General features: G+C 47.6%; 1 protein-coding gene across 2 annotated transcripts; it reads left to right on the forward strand.

Annotated features, from left to right (window-relative positions):
- Positions 1-49: 49 nt before the first annotated feature.
- On the forward strand, positions 50-20,117 carry sox3 (SRY-box transcription factor 3). 2 transcript variants are annotated; one of them, XM_058055375.1, is made up of 9 exons: positions 1,467-2,476; positions 4,362-4,568; positions 4,796-4,957; positions 6,023-6,173; positions 9,589-9,708; positions 11,702-11,819; positions 13,287-13,423; positions 15,055-15,174; positions 18,494-20,117. In XM_058055375.1, exon 9 carries the CDS (start codon positions 18,863-18,865, stop codon positions 19,793-19,795), a length of 933 nt encoding a protein of 310 aa, XP_057911358.1. In that variant the 5' UTR covers positions 1,467-2,476; positions 4,362-4,568; positions 4,796-4,957; positions 6,023-6,173; positions 9,589-9,708; positions 11,702-11,819; positions 13,287-13,423; positions 15,055-15,174; positions 18,494-18,862; the 3' UTR covers positions 19,796-20,117. The 2 variants fall into 2 exon arrangements, 1 of the variants encoding a protein (XP_057911358.1); XR_009120070.1 differs by lacking the exons at positions 4,796-4,957; positions 6,023-6,173; positions 9,589-9,708; ... (2 more) ...; positions 15,055-15,174; positions 18,494-20,117 and having other exon boundaries at positions 50-2,476; positions 4,362-4,783.
- The last annotated feature ends 880 nt before the right edge of the window (positions 20,118-20,997 follow it).

Consider the following 20,997-nt stretch of genomic DNA (forward strand, 5'->3'; position numbering starts at 1 on the left):
CTTCTTCGGAAGGTTTGAGGCTCTGAACAATAACCCTGCGAGGAAGGCTACCCCCCACCCAGATGAACAGGCAGTCAAGTTTGATACTGCTGCTGTGTGGAGAGTCCTGAGGAAGGTCAACGTGCGGAAAGCTGCAGGCCCAGACGCCATTCCAGGACGGGTGATCAAAGAATGTGCAGACCAGCTGGCCCACGTGCTCACAGACATCTTCAACACCTCACTGGCCCAAGCTGTAGTCCCCCCGTGTTTCAAGTCCGCCACAATAATTCCAGTGCCCAAGAAACCATCTATTACATGTCTGAACGACTTTCGGCCCGTTGCACTCACATCCACCATTATGAAATGTTTCGAGAGGGTGGTTAAGGACCATATCACCTCCATACTCCCCCCATCTCTCGACCCTTTCCAATTCGCGTACCAGCCAAACCGCTCCACTGAAGACGCCATCTCCACTGCTCTCCACCTGAGCCTGGAGCACCTGGAGAAGAAAAACACCCATGTACGGATGCTGTTCCTGGACTTCAGCTCAGCATTCAACACGATCATCCCCCAGGACCTGGTACGCAAGTTGGAGCCACTGGGCCTCAAGACCTCCCTGTGCAACTGGCTGCTTGACTTCCTCACAGATAGAACCCAGTGTGTCAGAGTGGGCAACAACACATCCAGTGTCATCTCCCTGAACACCGGCTCACCCCAGGGATGTGTTCTGAGCCCCCTGTTGTTTACCCTAATGACCCATGACTGTCGCCCCAAGTACAGCAGCAACCATATCCTGAAGTACGCGGACGACACAACAGTTGTGGGCCTCATTCAGGACAACAACGAACTAGCTTACAGGGAGGAAGTGCGACACCTTGTGGATTGGTGCAAGGCGAACAACCTGATCCTGAATGTTGACAAAACAAAGGAGATCATCGTCGACTTCAGGAGATCCAGACCCAGCCACACTCCACTCAGCATCAACGACACAGCCGTAGAAGTTGTGAACACAACCAAGTACTTGGGGGTGCATATCACGGACAACCTCGGCTGGTCACTCCACACCTCCGCTCTGGCGAAGAAGGCACAGCAGCGACTGCACTTCCTGCGGCGGATGAAAAGAGCCTCCCTCTCCCCTCCTATCCTTACCACCTTCTACAGAGGGACCATCGAGAGCCTGCTGACCAACTGCATCTCCGTCTGGTCTGGGAGCTGCAAGGCCTCGGACTGGACGTTACTGCAGAGAGTGGTGAGGACAGCGGAGAAGATCATCGGGACCCAACTCCCCCCCATTAAGGACATAGCAAACAGCCGGTGTGTATCTAGAGCCCATCGGATCTGCTCTGACCCCACACACCCCCAGCATGGACTGTTCTCTCGCCTGGCATCGGGGAGAAGGCTCTGCAGCATCCGCTGTAGGACGACCAGGTTCAGAGACAGCTACTTCCCCCTGGCCATCAGACTGCTCAATGCCAAATAAGCCTTACTTACATTATTATTATTTATTTTAATTATTTAAATTATTTGGGCAATTTACTGTTCATGCTGCACTTTATATTATGTTGTTCATATTTGGTGTCTATTCTATCTATTTATTCTCCACATTATTATTATTATTATTATTTGTTTTTACTTATCTTCTTTTGTGTCTGTTATTATATGGGAGCCAGGCAACGACATTTCGTTGGCAATTTCACTACTGTGTTTTTGTGCAATGACAATAAAGGGAGTCTATCTATCTATCTATCTATATTATATGATATTATATTGTGATACACATGATACATATTCCAGGTATCACCTGATTTCCACCCCACGTGAGTGATGGTCGCACCTTGGACAGCCCAATGAAATACTTCCGGCTCCGCCACTGTTGTGGTGCTATTCCACGCCAGTCCGTTAGATGGCAGTAGATTACACAGCGCCACCTGCTGGCTACGGTGGTGACGCTACAAAGTCTTGTAGCCATTGTTTGTATTTCCTGCCTACCACCAACGAAGCACAGCATCAAGTATTTAAGAGTCGAGGTTGTACTTTATTCGTGGTGTGGTGCCAGTCGTTAAGAATGTGAGGTTTAACCCACCGCCTCCGGCTCTATTCCTCCCACGCAGAGTGCTCTTGAGCAATGTGGTAGTAGTATAATACTATAATCACAATACCGACTAAAAAGTTCTTAGTAGATGTTTTAACAGCTCTGTGTACGATGCAGAGCGTTTGGACGTGAGTGCAAACTACAGCCACGATAATAAAGCTATTGTTAAAGGAATGCAGTGTAAATGTAGGCTAAATACAATCCCTCTAACTTGGGGAGTTGTGGGAACTTTTCAAATAATAAATGACCGCTGTTTTGGGGGTTGACTGTAGTCTGTTATTAGTCCAAATATGCTGAAAGGCAAGTTGTCAGTAGCATTGTCGCCACTTAGCATTACTAATGTTGTGAGACGTGACCTTAGAGACACCTGAAAACAAGATTCTCCTCCCTTTTCATCTGGAAGTGGTAAGTTTTAATCTTCTTTGTTATTTTTCCCACTCCGTTTGAAACACTTAGTGTATTATGGAGGCTAACCAGTTAGCTGGCTAGCTTGCTATGCTAGCAGCGGTGGTCTGTTATGTCCCTTCTGTGATTCCGTAGCCTGAGCAATGTGACGTAAACAGTGAATGATAGGTTGGGGAAGTGACAAGTGGGGTGTTATTTGATGTCTGTATGAAGAGTAACGTCAAAGCCGCGTCTTTAGGAAGTCAGGAAGATTACATATTTAAACATTGACTCGTATATGGCGGGAATTCATTCGACGAGTAATTAATGTACTATCCCTTTAAAAGCGGAACCTGGTCACGTGACTGTGCGGGCGTGCCTAATGATCTGACCCTGTGCTGCTCCCAGTTGTTTTTCTTCTTTTAGCATCTGTTCATTTCTTCTCTCACCGAGTGGGTGGAACTTGTCTGCAACAGACTCCAGAAGCACACCCACATCCTTTCCCTGGGTAGCTTCGGGCTGGAATGAAGATAGGATAACCAGGTTGTTCCTGTAGATACGTGCTGGAACCTGAACCTGGCCTACAAGAAATGCCAGCAGCAGTAAATGAACCCCTACAAATGGTCTGGTCTATGAAGCCATTCCTTATGAGTTGGGCGTTAATGGCTTCTAGGGATGCCCCCCCCCCCCACTCCAATAACGGCTCTGCTGCGCCTCCTGGTGGTGGGCGTGGATCAGTACAGTTGGCAAGGAGGCCTTGCATACTAATCCTAAATTTACCCCCCAGTGCTGCCCGGTTAGATGTATAAAGGTGACAAAATGGCAGCAAAAACAGGAGAAACATTAAAGATGATAAATCATAGAAAGTTGTTTTTTTGTTGTGGCCAAGGCCAGGGCAGTTTATTTATAGAGTCCATAAGGTAATTCACAGTGCTGTAAAAGTAAAGTCGTGGTAAAAGTCTGCATGAATGTGATTTAACACCCCCCCCCCCCCCACCCCCCATTCCGTTAAATGAACATTTTCCCTGCACGGCTCCTCGAGTATTCCTGTTATTTGCGGTTCTGTTGAGAAAAGGATGCGCTGTTCTCACATTTCTGCGCTCAAGGACATGAAGGACTATTACGATCAAAAAGTTGATTTGTGACATTTAGGGGAGGAAAAAACATGTTTTCTTTTTCTTCTTCGTCCTTAAAGAAGTATAAGAAAATAAATTGGCTGTGGTGCCGCGTGGAGAAGGTCTATTCAGCTCCTTTTTCACTCCTAAATACTTTTTCACAAGCTTTTCCATCAGCTTGAAGATGAAGTCGCTGAAAGGCCTTCACATGCACACACATTTAAATGGCTTTTTCACGCCAAATGCCACGAAAATGAAGAAAATGTTTACTTTGTGTGGGTTACCTCCAGAATAATATGATTGATCCTAAGGAGGATTACACAACGTGACATTTATCAAGAGGAAAGGGGAAGATATATTCTTATCACTCACTTCCTAACTCTAATTTCATGCATAGTTATTGATTCTGAATTAATGATGAATTATGATGAATTACTTTGGAAATTGCATTACAATTTTAAAACATTTGACAGCCCAAATGAAATAAAGGAGTTACTGCCATTAACATACTATTTTTGACAGCCCTAAAATATAGGAAAAATATGCAAAGGAAAGCTATGCAGTTGTAATATCATATTAATCAAGTAAATGATTTTTTTCTTTTCATTTCCAATCGTTGTAAACATAGTGTGTATATGGTATACTGTACTGTACCATCATGTGTGTATACTGTACTATACCATAATATAGCCATATTTATGATCCATCAATGCTGCCATATTGTGAAATGTCCAGCCCTTAAGTGATGCATTCATTGGACCTTGAGCATTTGCCCCCCCCCCCCCCCCCAGCCCCCCCGGCCCCCAGTGAGAGACGGTGGGTGAGGGCTTTCAAGGACGCCCGGCCTGCGGTCTGAATGGACGGGAGGCTGAGAGTGGAGTGGAGGAGTGACACGGCGAGGAGGGGAGGAAGTTCATTATCCCGCTGAAAAGGAAACCAATGGCTTTGGTGGTTGCCGTGGCAACGGGCCTGTTTTTGGCTGTCAGCGCTATGATAAGGTACTTCACAGCATTAAGCGCAATTATTGCGCTGTAAAAGGGGAAATATTGCCTTCCATTGATAACAGATGCTGGGGATTGATTGGCGTGGACCTTCCTAAAGAAGCACCCCCCCAACTCTTTCACCCCCCTGACTCTGGGTAACCTTTGCGTAAATGTGATGGAGAGTGGAGGGGGTGGGGGGTGTTGCATGATGACACTTTTGTGTGTTTACTTCTGCTCTAAAGGACGCGTGGCAGCCAGGAGGACGATGGAAGAAGCCGTCTGACCTTCACATAGAACCAGGACCTCCACCAAGCCCACCTGGATGGACTTCACCTGAGCAGGAGGGCCTCAGTCTACGCAGCGGTTCCGTGGCTACGACTGCAAGGTCCAGTTTTAGTGCAAATGTAAGTCACACTACACATGAAAGACGTGAAACACTCCAACAAAACCAACTTTTATCCCGCTTGTCCTGCACCCTGTGAGGGGCTTCCTAATTCACAATCCTGAAATATCCCAAAGATGTTGGGAATTCCCGGGAAATGGAAGAGTACCACGAATAGTCTGTGTTGTCAAGGAAGTAATAAACCCCGAGTCCGGGTGATGAATAGACCAAGGTCTGCTAGCGTTCCCGCTAAACGGCGGCGTTCCACATGATTAGCGTGTCTCTCTGCCGGCTGCCGTCTTACAATGGCGGCGCGGCCTTGGCGGTGTAGCGGTGGAGGCCGGCGTGGCGGGATGGGTGGGGGGTTATTTGGTGTCAGCCCGTGTATTGAGATGGGGGGGGGTAAATTGTTTTAACCCCATTGCAGCGAGTGCACGGCGTTCCCCTTATCAAGGCGGCGGCAGCCTCTCATTAATATTCCCGCCATATGGCTGCCCTGTGTATCATTGTCTATTAATGGGAGGGATAATCGCTCATCCAATTATCAGCCAGTCAGCACGAGAACGCCGACGCCTGAGTAGCAGCATCCTGCCCGCCACGTTGCCGCGTGTGGCCCCGCCAAGTGCGGCGTGCCAGTCGGGGAGGTGAGCGCGATAGCGGGAGGGGATTACAACGTATTAGCGAGATGAACGAGTCAGGCTTCAGGAAGCAGGAAGCAAGGCCAGGAAGACGGAAACATGCCTGAGGACGAGTAACACGAGTGTCAGCATCACCGCCACCGCCACCGCCTCTCGTCTTGTTGTTGTCCTAAATGTGGCGGCCATGCTGGATCCTAACCTGACTGCTATGTGTGTCTGTAGCTTTGATGCTAATGGCTACTCCCCTCAGCTAAATGTTAACACCAGGGATGCTGCACACGGTGTTGGCAGAATAAGAAATGATTACTAGATCAATGATCATTTCTAAGTTCAGGTGTTTTTTCTACAAGTTACCATTCTGAAGGTGCTGAAGCGTTTCATTCCTGCTGGATGGCTGATGAAAACATGCTTTTATTTAACTCCATCTTATCTGCCTTTCTCCTTCTCAGGACTTTTGAGTGGCTCAGAGGCCACACAGCCTGGACGGGACCCATAATAGTCTGACCTCTGTGACCTCTGTGACCTTGTTGAGCCAACAGCAGCGCCCCCGCCCTGCCGAGAGAGAGTGGCTGTTTGGAGGAAGTGTGAAAGAGATATGAGGTGAAACGCTAAGAAAGAATCTCATGAACTCCACAGTTTGATACATTTTCACACCCGGAAGGCGGAGGCGAAGGCGGGGGGCGGAGGCGGGGCTTTTGTCGGAGGTCCTATTTGTTCTTCTTTTTCTCCCCGATGCTGACGGTGTCAGCCAAGTTAGGAAAGTAATTAAAGCTGGGAGAAAAGAAAGCAAGCTGCCATTCTGTTTTAGAAAAAAATAAATTACAATTTTAATAACAGGGAGGGTGGGGAGGGGTGCGAGAACGTGGAGAGCCTCGGTGGGGGCGGGGGGGGGGGGTGCTACTTATCAATAGTTGCATTTTTTTATTTTTTTGGCTTGTACATTGCAGAGGCACAAGTGGCCTTAAAAAGAAAAGGCGGGAACATTACCATAGTGATGTGATGCGCGTGGCAAAGGGCCCGAGCCCGTATCAGAGAGGACTCAGCACTCCTTTTGTCCTCGGGCCTCTGCTCCCCTCTGATATGAAAATTCAATTATTTTATAACTAGATCTGGCGCTGCCTTTTTGACAGTCCACGCTAGCGCCCTGCCAGCTTGCAACTGGGGGGGGGGGCTCCTGATGGGGGGGCCGCCGGGCTCCTGATAGCGAGAGGGAGGCCTTTTCACACGACGACACAGGTTTTTTTTTTTGGACAAGATTGCCTAAATGTGTTGCATTTAAGGGCTGGAAGTTAATCTAACGCAGCGCCATTATCTCCCAGCCGGTAATTCCAATGGCCGCCTCAATCTGTTTACGCTCGCCGCCGCCGCATTCATTCTCCGACACTTTCAATCTGATCAGCCTCTCCGCATTCACACCACTAATGTATTTATTTACTTGCCTGCACACGCCACACACACGCACACACACGCCACACACACGCACACACACACACACACACACACGGCGCCACAACTTTTCTTCGACGGACATCAGCATATTTCCAGGTGGGGGTTCTTTTCATACGCAAACTCAATATTCTGTCAACATGTACCCATGAACACATCATCTGACAGGGAATTATACTCTTTCACATGGACCCTGAATGCCACACATTAAGAAGTGATTAATAAGGATGCATCATTATGGGGCTGATATGAGGGAATTATTACATCATACTGATAACATTCAAAATAGCCCCCCCATCGCCCTCCCACTAGGTGAGCAAATCAAGCGCTCCTTTTGAATCCTGCCTGTGACGTTAAGGGCCTGTCGTAACTTCCCTTCAGCTCACAAACATTTACTTTCCGTGGAAGACATTTGCATGCTCGTTGTCCCAAGTGCCCCAATGATGGGGGGGCGGGGGGTAACCCATCAAGCACACAAAAACCTTATCATCCACTTGGAACGCCAGTTCCGTGGCGTTTGAAAAGTGCTAAAGCTTTCCCAGAGACCTCCGTGGCATCCCAGCGGCCACTCGGAGAGTGTGCCCGAATACAGTGCACCTTGCTGGGCCACGGCAGGTGGCTCCTCCCCCTCTATACTCTGGTTCTCCTGGTAGTAGTCATGGTTGGTCTGGAGAAGGACAAATGCAAACAAAGAATAAAGTTACATTCTAAATTATTTGGTGGAGATTTTCATGACAAAACAAATAAAATAAATGTACAAAAACAATACATAAAGCACAATAATAAGAAGAATAAAAAAAGAAATAAAAGACTATAAATATACATGAAAAATAAATAGATAGAAATAAAATGAAGAATATAAACCAATACATCAAATATGAGGCAGAACATCCAAATGTTATTTATTATTAAAAATAACGAGGTGAGTAACGAGTGTAACGGAGGCCGAGTGGGGCGTCCCCACGTCACAGTCTGATGCTCTTTCAGCCATCCTTTCCAAAGTGGGAATCCTTGCAGTCATTGTTCCTATCAAACGTCCACCCCAGGAATGAAAGAAGTCAATCAGAGATGAAAATCATGGCAGCGGAAATGAAGCTAATGTTTTTGTCCGTGATTTGCTGCTTGCTAGCCGCCTCCTTGGTGGCATCCGTGCTGGCCATCCCGAGCCAGCGCCTCTCCACGTTCTCCACAAATCTTTTCATTAGCTCCCCGGCTCTATTGTCCGCGTTCCCAGGGGGGTCTCTAGAGATTAGGGAACAGGAAGCACCCCCCTCCCTTTTTATTTAGCTGTGTGGCCCTCTCTCTGCTTATTAAGCCACCCTGTTGGGGGAAACGTACCTGGCCCCCCGCCCCCACCCCTCATTAGGCCGGCGTGGAGTGGGCGCTCAGCTCATGGAAGAATGGGACATGAATTAGTATTCTCTGCAGGGGGGGCCGCCATTAGCACTTCATTAGCAGTAGAGGACCATTCAGGCTGCAGGCTAGTCCGGTCCAGGACAATGTGTGTCTTGTTGCTCCCTGCCAACATATTCTGGAAGACGTAGGGTTTCAGCTCGCCGAGCTTCCAGCTGAGCAAAGGCGCGGTGTCGGAGAAAGCGGGCGCCAGGGAAACCAGAGGTCGGCTCTTCCCAAACGGTCCGAGGAAAGTTCCTTTTGACGGCCCGGAGTCGCCATCGCTCTCCCTTTACAAGCTCTGGGTCCAGAACCACCGTGGAGGACGAGAGAGGCTTTTGCCCCCCCCAGGTCCGCTCACTCCGTCCCTGTGTCGTCCGGCGGTCCCGGCTTTCCTCCCTGAAACCGGAGAGGCAGAGAGCTGTCATTTGCCAATTTGGGCTGAATGGGGGCCTTACGCTGGATTGAATGTCGTTTTCCCACCAGGCTGCATCGTCCACACCAGCTGGGGGCCGCAGGGGCCGAGGGGAGGGAGGCGGGGTGTAACGCTAGAGTAAAATTAGAGCTTTGATGGCGGTGTGATGGGTGGCACCGAGAACCACAGGTTCTCTCCTTCTCCCCCCGTCCTCCCTTCTACTGTCTCCCAGCCGAGTGCTGACACACCTTTAAGATTACGCCGGGCAACCCCCCCCCCCCCCCCCCCGCTTGTAATTACACATCTCCGACTTCAAGCCTGCCCCGCGGGTCAAAGGGCCTCATCGCTCCTGTTTCTACACGCCTTTGAGCGAGTGAACGCACGTTTGTTCCTTTAAGGATGTACGCAGGAACCGCTGCAAAAATGACGTTCATCATCTTGCTAAACACGACGGCTATCTCGCTAATATCCCAACCTGCACCCTCAAAGGTGCCTTGCTTGGGGGCAACATGCTGGCGTACATTTCCTGCTCATTGCCATATACGCCATTTGGCAGGAAGTGGTGCTTTTCTTCTGATCTTGTGCTAACATCACGCTAAATATCATCACTCATGATGAAACTGCTGCACGACGGCAGTTTTCCTATGGTTTCCACTTCCTGTACTTCAGTCTGATGTACTCTATACTGCATATACTGCATATACTGCATATACTGCGTATACTGCATATACTGCAAAGCACTTAAGATTTCTTCTTACGCAGGACGCTCCTTGCTTCGCCAGCCATGCCGCACCACGAGAACAACAGCACCACCCCCAGGGGGACACGCCCACAAGGGGGACACACCCACCAGGGGGACACGCCCACCAGGGACCTAAATAGGTAAACTCCACACCTAACATTTTTGGACAAAGGGTGCTGACGTTCCACACAGACCAGCATGATAGCTGATAAGCTAACACATGTTAAGCATGTTAGCTTCAGGTATGAATGTGAGTCCACGGTGCACCCAAAGTCAGCTGGGATAGGCTCCAGCATACCCCAGTGACCCGGGCCAAAGCGGCATGGAAGGTAGATGGATGGGATGGTCTTTGTTGCAAGGAACAGACTTGGTGTACCTCTTGGTGGATTTTGTTTTGGGCTACAGTACAGGTATTTGCAGTGCTAGCATTAGCATTAGCATTACCTTCGGGTAATGATTTCTCATACTTTTGGGCAGTTTTTCAGTTGAAGTGAAACCAGGTCATATTAATTGGATACTCCTAGCAGTATGGAACAGAGGGGCGTGTATGTTAGTAGCCGTGCTTTAGCTTAGCTTCCAGGCAGATGAGCTGTGGGACTTCCTGTACAGTAGGTGAGGTCACAGAGTTCAGGTGTACAGTAATGAAAGAGTGGATGGAATGCCTTTGGCCTGGACGGGTAGGAAGCGTCCTGTATCAGCGCTCTTCTCACATTCGTATGAATTAATCACACACAGCTCGCCACCCTCGCTGCTCCCACCCGACCGTGCCAGGATGACACCGAACACAACGCTGGGGGATTGCCTTAGGCCACACGTACACACGCACGCACACACGCACAGTGGTTTTTGAGGCACGGGCGTCCTGTTGCTGGTTTGACATATGGAAGGTTAAGGCTTCTTAAATATCCATATCAATCTGCTCACTTGTCAGCTGGACAATGACAGAAAGACAACACCATTAGCAGGATCGTCTTCCTGTGCAACCTTAGCAAAATAGATGGCATGCCGCCGTACATTCCTGTGGGGGGCGCACCGTTCATTCATTTCAAACGCCGGTGGACGGTGCAGACAGGAAGTGATGTTGATGGTTGAGAATTGATTTTCAGCTTACTGCCGCAACAGAATCTCTTGTTCTTTTATTCAGGATTATTGTGCTTATTGTCAGATCGTTCAAAGCTGCAATAACCACCCTCGAGTCTGGTGCTTGTGTGTCTGAGCCAACATCACAGTAACACTACTGACCCCTAGTGACCAGTGTACAGTACTAAATACATCTTTGAATGTGTCTTTTCAATGCCTTCAGCCATTTTTGTGCTTGAAGATGCTTCTTGTGGACATTTTGGGTGCTCATTCTACCAAATGCTCCGCAATGAAGGCAAAATAGCCATCAAGTACACAAACCTTTATCAGCCAGCTGACACGCTAGTGCAGCATTTGAAAAGTGGCAAAGGTTTCCCAGAGACCTCCATGGCGGCACAGGGGCCGCTCGGAGTGTGTGGCTGAATACAGTGCACCTTGCTGGGCCACTGCAGCAGGCTCTCCCCCTCTATACTCTGGTTGTCCTGGTAGTAGTCATGTATGATGGTTGATTAGGACACATCAACAAGTACAATTGTTGCCTTCAGGTGTACACGAAGTACACGTCCATTTACATTTGAAAATCATATGTAAAAGGCATACAGTTATGGGTGTCACATTGGTCTGAGAATGTAAAAAAAAAGATAACATCTCCAACTTCCTTTGACTGTAAAGCCAGATCCATTTTCCTATGATATGAAAGTCAGGTGATGGACGAGGTGAGCAGGATCCTGGTTCCTCTGCAGAGAAGCCTCCTGTTCACAGCCTCCATGTTTTGGGTTTTGGAGCTCTTTCACGCCACCAGTGCTTCAACAATAGTGTTCTCGGGACGGGAGGCTCCGGGTCACTTTCCCTGGCCAAGTTTTACCGGCTGCCATGTTGTCTATTCTGCTCAGCTATTTGGGAAAGGTTGAATATCAACAATGGCTTTCACGGATGCATTGTCAACTTTTGTATGAAGCAATCTCCACTGAATGAGATGGCTCCCAGAGCAGCCCCAGCTCAGCTGCAGCGTGCCGCTCACTGGCCCGTCTCTTTCTCTATCTGCCCCCGCAGACCGGGGGCTCGCCGTGGCGGCTGGGTGGCGGCGAGGGCCCGGCGAGATGTTCTGTGGACGCCCTCGTGGTCCGGCTGCTGTAGATGCGTCCTCGGCGGAAGCGATGGCGGCTGCTGGGTGAGTGTTTCTGACCAAAGTGGGAGGAGGTTTGGGCTCCGGGGGGGTACGGGGGGGGGGGGGGGGGGGGGGGGCTTGTTCTTTGCATTCATGCTTTACTTGGGAGGATACCACAGTCATTAAAGACTGAAGATCCTGTGGAATAGCAAAGTAAAGTCCAGGTTTGATGGCCATCAATCAGGTTATGAACACGCCATAACTTTATGAAATAATAACCTCTATGGAATAATAACCTCTATGGAATAATAACCTCTATGGAATAATAACCTCTATGGAATAATAACCTCTATGGAATAATAACCTCTATGGAATAATAACCTCTATGGAATAGTAACCTCTATGGAATAATAACTCTATGGAATAATAACCTACAATAATATATCAACTCATGTGTGAGCAAGCAGATTGAATGTGAATAATGTTTCTAGTGACTATGACATAATTCAATACATTTTTTGACTTTGATATTACACTCTTTAATGTTTGATTTGATATCAGCTACATTCATTATTTATGGGATGATGATGATGATGATGTTTTTATGAGAGGAAGTCATTTCCATATGTCATTAGAATATTCACCATGGTTTGTCTTCCTGCACAATGCATGCTCTGCATCATCTTAGTAGAAATCACTACATAAAGGAGGAGGAGGAAGGAGAGGAGGGAGGGAGGAAGGAGTAGGAGGAAGGAGAGGAGGAAGGAAAGGAGGAAGGAAGATTGATTTGGGATGGAAAGGAAGCATCTTAGCCGTTTTTGTCCTGCTGTGATGTAGAGAAGCCATGCAGGAAATGGTCTTGTATTCTCCATACGTGTTTGTCTGCACACGCACACACGTGTAATGACCAATGAAAAGACTTACATGAGGAAATGGGACCACTGGGGACGTTGCTGAGCAATGGTGGACCTTCTGTGAAAGTGCAGACCCTTGGTGGACCTGGGATGGCAGCATTGAGAAAGGGATAGAGGTTGGTAGAGCTGCAGTTGGCCATGGTCACCACTAGGTAGCGCTGCTCGGTCTTCTCATGCATAGAAACATGTTAGTTGGATCTGGAAGAAATGGATGGTCAAACCTCCATCATCTACTGGACCTTGTGGTACCTCCCATTTCCAAATCCTTTCTTTCCCTTTCCAAGTGTTGAGCTGATACAGCAGACTACCTGGAATCCTGGAAGAACTTCCTGAGGAGCTTCCAGTATTTTGGTGTCCTCACGGGTTGACCAGACTCTTGTAGATGTTTCACTTTCATCCAAAAGTGTGGGTGCCCATGTGGTTTTGGGTATGCATTGGTATGCACGCGTCCCGTTCTTCCTTTCATTGGTTGGAAAAGCATCATAGGTCCCCTTTGACCCTTTCCTGTCCAAGTGGAAAGGAGGCCTCAGTCTTCCTTGGAATGAGACAGTCTTTGGGGGAGAAGTGCTTCCTTTGACCTAAATGTTTTCTTTCACGCCCCCATGAAACCCACCAGGGACCCCAACAGGGAGACTCCCCACCCGAACACGTGGAACTGGACTAAAGGGGAACCGTATCCGCCTGCCTTCAGTCCCCCTTCCGCCCGTGGACTCCCGGCCACCTGTGTCGTCCTCCAGCTCACCCCGCCCCAAGGTGAGCAGTTTCCTGGGGGGCCATCCATTATCATGTCAACACAGCCAGCCCCCCTGCTCCCCGCCGCTAATGAAACGTGCGCTAATCACCGCCTTCATCTGGGCCACGCTCAAGGTAATTAATATATTTAGAGGGCGATGGCTAACTCTTAATTAAATCAGGCCTCCTTTGTAACGAGACCTTGGGGGGGGGGGGGCAAACCGATGACCACCAGTCTGCTCCGTCAAGCGCCTGGCGGGCAAACGACGTATGTCATTCCCGCTCCGACATCACGGCTCCACGACGCCTCGTCATTTGGAAAGCTTGTTTGCTTCTCCATTTGGAATTTCATAAATGACCTCCTGATGGGGCAACAGACGCCCGGCCCCCGCCAGCACATCACAGCGATGATCGTGTAGAGGAGAGGACAGATAAGGAGGCGAGGTGGCATTAATCATGGCGCTAAACACCCGCGCCTTTCATTCATCATTGAAAATTAATTGCGCATCTTCCACAATATTATCTTAAACTAATGAATTTGACAAAGCCACTCCCTCTCTTGTTGGCCCAGATTAGCCGGATCTTAATTATGGCTAAAACAAAAGCAGGCCTGCTCTGCCTGAGCAAAGATGGCGGCGGCGGCGGCAAAAAAGTGCCGACTCTGCACTTTCTCCCAAACACGGGAAAAAAGACCAAGAAAGTTCCTTTTGTTTTTGCTGGAACGTGAACATGGCGACGATTCAAAAGATACACACTAAATAATGAGCGGCGTAATTAGCCCCGTGCTCGTTAAGCTGATCATCGTCAAGAGGTGCGTGATAATGTCATTCACTTTTAGCTTAACCACGCTAATTAGCGTTTGATTTGTCTTTCTGCAGCGTCTTGTCGTCCTCATGGCACACATGGAGCCCATCGGGATGCATCTGGCAACCGCAGATGTCATCTCAAATATGACGCTAGCGTAGCCTCGCCCCTCGCTAGTAGCGGCTAATTGCTTCCACACGCCGCCGCCTTCGATCCATGGACGCGATATCGGATTCCATGTTACGCAATGCAACGACACTCTACAGCGACACGTATGTTCGCTTTCTGCATTCTAAGCTGCCTTGCAAGTGTAAGAAGAAGCTAACCCTGGCAACAACAGGAAAACAGTCACCCAACTTCCTGTGTACGTTCTTGCAGATGAAGCACAAAAAAGCCAAAGAAAAAGTGAAGTTTTGTTTTGTGTGAAGGTAATTCAAAGTATTGTTTTTTTTTATGCATCCGTATTGGCATTCTTCCAGGAAATGTCATTACCCCCCCCCCCCCCCATAAACAAGCGTCCCACCCAGTGGCTCAGAAGCAAAGGTTTCTGCTAAATTAGCGCGGCTGAATCCAGGTGTCGTGTTTAATCCGATGTTTTATTTTCCATTTAACGCCCCATGTCCCAAACGTCTGAATGGCGGCCTTTCTCCCTAATCTCTCCCGGGAAAAGAAATAGTCGTCATGAGGGAAGGCCGGCCCGATGGCCCTTTGTGTGCTTTCTTAGCCTCATTAGACAATCAGCAAAATAGCCTGTTCATTATGGGATAGCGGGGTCGGCAGAGAGCTGCCGTGTATTTATTTATCACCTCACCTTGCATTCACGGCCCTGGCTTTGGTTACACTTCCAGGCCTGGAAGGCCCGGAGGGCAGGACTTCAAATAGGACTTCATCGGGATGAAGCCGGCATGCGGTCAAACTATCAGAACCACATCCTTCTAACTGATGGATGGATGGATGGATGCGTGGAGGTCAGGAGCTCCTCTATTTTTACATTATATTGCTTTATATTTCATTATATGGCATTATATTATATTACATTATATTACATTATTTTACATCATATTACATTGTGTTACATTATATGACATTACATTATATGACATTACATTACATTACATTATATTACATTATTTTACATTATATTACATTGTGTTACATTATATGACATTACATTATATTACATTACATTACATTATATTAAATTATATGACATTATATGACATTATATGACATTGTATGACATTATATTATATTACATTATATTACATTATATTGCATACAGTATGTTACATTTTGGAAGAGAACATAATCCAACAAATATATATAATCTTGTGGGGGCCAGCATGCAATGAAACTATCATAACCACATCCTTCTAACTAATGGATGGATGCGTGGAGGTCATTATCTCCTCTATTATTATATTATATTACATTATACTGCATTATATTACATTATACTGCATTATATTACATTATACTGAATTATATTACACTATACTGCATTATGTTACATCATATTACATTATACTGCATTATATTACACTATACTGCATTATATTACATTATGTTACATTATACTGCATTATATTACATTATGTTACATTATACTGCATTATATTACATTACATTATATTACACTATACTGCATTATATTACATTATGTTACATTATACTGCATTATATAACATTACATTACATTATATTACATTACATTATACTGCATTATATTACACTATACTGCATTATATTACATTATGTTACATTATACTGCATATTACATTACATTACATTATACTGCATTATATTTCATTATATTACACTATACTGCATTATATTACATTATAATGCATTATATTACACTATACTGCATTATGTTACATCATACTGCATTATATTACATTACATCATACTGCATTATATTACATTATATTACACTATACTGCATTATATTACATTATACTGAATTATATTACATTACATTATATTGTATTATACTGCATTATATTACATTATATTACACTATACTGCATTATATTCCATAATACTGCATTATATTACATTACATTATACTGCATTATATTACATTATATTACACTATACTGCATTATATTACATTACATTATACTGCATTATATTACATTATATTACACTATACTGCATTATGTTACATTATATTACATTATTACATACGGCAATTCATGACTCGTTTAAGCTTACATAAAAATGACTTTTTGCTTTCTTGTTCTTTATGATATTACATGTAGTGTATATTCACCGAAGCAGATTACTGCCCCCCCCCCCAAATGTTTGTGCTGAAAAAGGAATGTTTCCATGTCTTAGTTTTCGTCTGTAATCAATGAAATGGATGAAATGAGGAGCCAAGAAGGAGCTGATGATGGCAGTGCTTTTATTCCAGCAAATGAGCCGTGAATATGATTTTACCTGCCTTCAGCCGGGGGGGGGGCTTCCCAGCATTGAAAAGGGGGCACAAAAGGAACACCAGAGCGGACGGAACATGCAACTTCATTTGCATCCTTCGCTCCACAAAAAAGGAAAAAAGACACAGAAAATCCTGCAAATCTTAATGAGGCAGATTCCATTGTTCCTTTTACTGGGGGGGGGGGGCTAGTGATCGAATACATCTTCTTTATTGTGCTTTGGACGTTATTATTTTACTTAGTATTATTTCGTTATTACTATTATTATTACGATTATTATTATTATGTTGTTGTTGTTATTAAATTAATTATTTTGATTAGATTTATTTAGGAGATTGATGAATGGGTGAAGACCACATCTTAAGGCTCCTTGCCTGTGGAAGTTCTATCTTCTCCCTGCCTCCGTGGTCCACATTTGTAGATATCCGGCATTAAAGGGATCATCCCCAATGTAAACAATTTCTACAAAAAATATCAGAACCAATTCAACTACAAATATACCCATCCTAATCTCGCGATATGTAAACGTTAGTGCCTGTTCTCGCATTTCGGTGCTTGTCTTGCAAGTGGATCAGAGCCAGATGAACCGAGGAAGGAAGGAAGGCCTTTTCTTTCTTCTTCTACGGTTCCATGTGCATCCACCACCGGGAGAACTTTCCCACCTTTTTGGGAGGAATCGTTCATTGAAACAAATCAATCATTTCCATAAACCAACGATTCGATCAGCAAAAGACTACTTCTTAAATACACGAATAATATCACTAAGGTAGTACTTCGTCATCAAGTCGTGTATTCCGAGGTACTACAAATTATATTTGAAAGAATCAAAAACAATGTGACCCCACCCTACAAAGTACTACAAATATAGTACATGCAGTATTGCATAGTAGATAGTACACACAGTACTAGTATAAACATAGCATGTAGTTGTCAAACACCCTGGAAAAGGAGACAAGGCAAGGATGGGGGGGGTTGGTGGGGGGGGGGGGTGTAAAGAACTATCCTTTGTCATCCACAAGAGGTCGGTGATGTATTACTTTGCTCTGGGGACCCGGGAACCTGGGAACCTGGGAACCTGGGGAACTGGGAACCTGGGAACCTGGGGAACTGGGAACCTGGGAACCTGGGGAACTGGGAACCTGGGAACCTGCACGTGCACATGAGCCTTTCAGTCACGTGGAACACATGACACATATTCCTATGTTCATACCTGCTCATACCTGCATGCCAATCATCCTCACTACTTCAACTGGATGTATAGAAGTATGTCATTACCCCCCCCCCCCACAATGTTTTATTCTAGATTCCTTTTTAGCCTGCTATAGCATTCTAATATATATATAATATACATATAGTATTCCATTATAATGGCATTCTATTATAGTATTCCATTGTAATGGAATACTATACTCCAAATCTACTTTAGATTTGAGATATTTAGTTTGTTTAGGCCGTGTATTTTATTCCAACATTTGATGAGAAATGTAGGAATAAAGTTGTCATCATTAATATGCCGAAATGAGGACATTGACTATGATATTTATTGTTATATTTATCATGTAAATAATCGTACATTTCCCCACCGAAGGCCGAATAAAGGTATTTATTATCTTACGTCAGATTGAAGGCGACTTCCTGTTTGAAGTGTGGAGTGGAAGCGGGCCGGTTTGGCGTGGAAGCGGACGTGGTAGGCCGGAACCGAATGGCTTCCACGTCCGTGACGTGACGTCATTAACCACCAAGAAGCGTTCCGCGCGGGCGTCATGTTGTCAAATACAGCAAAGAGTCGTCAAAGTACGCGCAAACATTTCCCCAAACTTTGCACCTTTCCCCCTTCTTCCCCCCAAAGCGGCTTCCAGCACCCGGCCAGTCTCCCCGCCTCTGATTGGCCGCCCGGCGTATGCGGGAGCTGGCTCCTGATTGGCCGCCAGCCGCCCATTGTGGAGCTGTCAATCACGGTCACATGGTGCCGGCGCCCGGCCTAATAACAGCCAGCCTGGAGAACAAGTTTGCAGACTTGGGTCGATGAGCTCGCAGCTCGGAGGAGCGACACACCAACACCTGCTGGCAACCTTCTCTTCTGGGCTTCCCCGTCTGTTGCTCCTCTTTCGCTCCTCTTTCGCTCCTCTTTTTCGTCCACCTTCCTCCGCGGAGACGGCTCGGCGCGTCTTTGACTTTCCGCGCTCGTCGCCCAACTTCCCGCGCCAGCCGCCAGAGAATGTACAACATGATGGAAACGGAGATCAAGTCCCCGCTCCCGCAGCCCAACTCGGGCTCGGGGGGTCCGGGCTCCAAGGGGGGCAGCGCCGGCGACCAGGAGCGCGTCAAGCGGCCCATGAACGCCTTCATGGTGTGGTCCCGGGGCCAGCGCCGGAAGATGGCCCAGGAGAACCCCAAGATGCACAACTCTGAGATCAGCAAGCGGCTCGGCGCCGACTGGAAGCTGCTGACGGACGCCGAGAAGCGGCCCTTCATCGACGAGGCCAAGCGGCTGCGGGCCATGCACATGAAGGAGCACCCGGACTACAAGTACCGCCCCCGCAGGAAGACCAAGACCTTGCTCAAGAAAGACAAGTACTCGCTGCCCGGCGGGCTGCTGGCCCCGGGCGCCACCGCGGTCAGCAACCCGGTGCAGGTGGGCCAGAGGATGGACGGCTACATGAACAGCTGGACCAACTACTCCCTCATGCAGGACCAGCTGGCCTACCCGCAGCACCACGGCATGAGCGGCCCCCAGATCCAGCAGATGCACCGCTACGAGATGGCCGGCCTCCAGTACCCCATGATGTCCTCGGCGCAGACCTACATGAGCGCGGCCTCCACCTACAGCATGTCCCCGGCGGCCTACACGCAGCAGGCGGCCGGCGCAGGCGGCGGGGGCGGCGGCGGCGGCGGGGCGCCCGGCGCCGGCTCCATGGGCCTGGGCTCCATGTGCAAGAGCGAGCCCAGCTCCCCGCCGCCCGCCATCACGTCGCACTCCCAGCGGGCCTGCTTGGGGGACCTGAGGGACATGATCAGCATGTACCTGCCCCCCGGAGGGGACAGCGCGGAGCACTCGTCCCTGCAGGGGAGCCGGTTACACAGCGTGCACCCCCACTACCAGAGTGCGGGGACGGGCGTCAATGGGACCCTACCGCTCACCCACATCTGAGGGCCGGCCTGCGGGCGCCACGGCGACCGGTGAAAGACTTTTCGAAATAAACAAAGTACTTGGATACTTGAACTTTTTGGCTCGCTGTCGCGAGAAAGCGGTTTTACGGCGACCCGGTGGTTTTGGACTCGAGTCCGGCTCGGTTCAAGACGGAGCGAAAGAGACGCTATGAAATATTGAAATATTGAAATATTGAAATATTGAAATATTCCTTGCCATATTCTCCTCAAGCGGCGTCACCGGGCTGCTTTATTTCACAGTAAAAGAAATGTTTACACTTTATTTCTAGGATGTCATGGATCCAGACCTGTAGACCCCCCCCCCCCCCCCCCCCCCCATCCCAGCCCTCCTTTTTTTGTTAGCTTGAAATGAAATATTAAGACTGTGCGGGTCGCAAACGCAAGTTTTATTTATAGTTTTCTTCTTTTCTTTCCTTCCTTTCTTCTTTGTAGCTTGTCACCCCGTGCTTTTATTTTGTCATGTGGGAAAAATGTTCACCTTTTTGTCAAATCCTGTTTTGTTTTTTTTTGCTTTGTCACGTTTACGCATTCCTCTGAGCTGGAAAGCAAAGGTTTTATTTAAAGGGGGGTTTCTACACATTGAAGACCACCCTCTATTCCTAAATGCTGAATAAATTTGTAAGAAACCAACTCATGTCAGACTTTGTCTTTTCTGTCCGACTTGGGGACGTGGCACCGGGGGGGTCATCACGTCACCAACGGAAGAGGCGGCTGACGTCGGGCGTGGCGGGGGAGAGGTGTCGCTGTGCTCCTGGGGGGGGGGCGGGAACTCCAGCGTCCAAGTCGGGCCGCAGGTGCCGCTCGGGCAATCAAACGTGACTTCAATCAACTTCTAGCCGCTCGCTTCCGTTTCCGTTTGTGTCCAAGTCCACGTGAGACGTTGCTTCTTCTCTAACGACATTTTAAAGGAAGTCGAAAGCGTTGACTAAACTTCAGCAGATACCACTTGAAGCTCAAGTTGGTGAAAATGTCTAACGTGCCTTCATCTTGCTAAGGTGGCTTTCCATGGCGTGCTGCAGGTGTTACTTAGGGTGGCTTTAACGACGACCAGGCCGGCCCAGGCGGCCTGCTGTGCTCCGTGTATTTTGGCATAAATGAGCTTCGGCCACCAAAGAGGGTTTTTGGGAGCCTGCAGGGGCGGGCCCGCCGGCCTTCCCACACTCTCCTTTTTAGGGATCTTGA

Source organism: Doryrhamphus excisus, chromosome 2 (assembly GCF_030265055.1).
Source record: "Doryrhamphus excisus isolate RoL2022-K1 chromosome 2, RoL_Dexc_1.0, whole genome shotgun sequence".
NCBI classification, from domain to species: Eukaryota; Metazoa; Chordata; class Actinopteri; order Syngnathiformes; family Syngnathidae; genus Doryrhamphus; species Doryrhamphus excisus.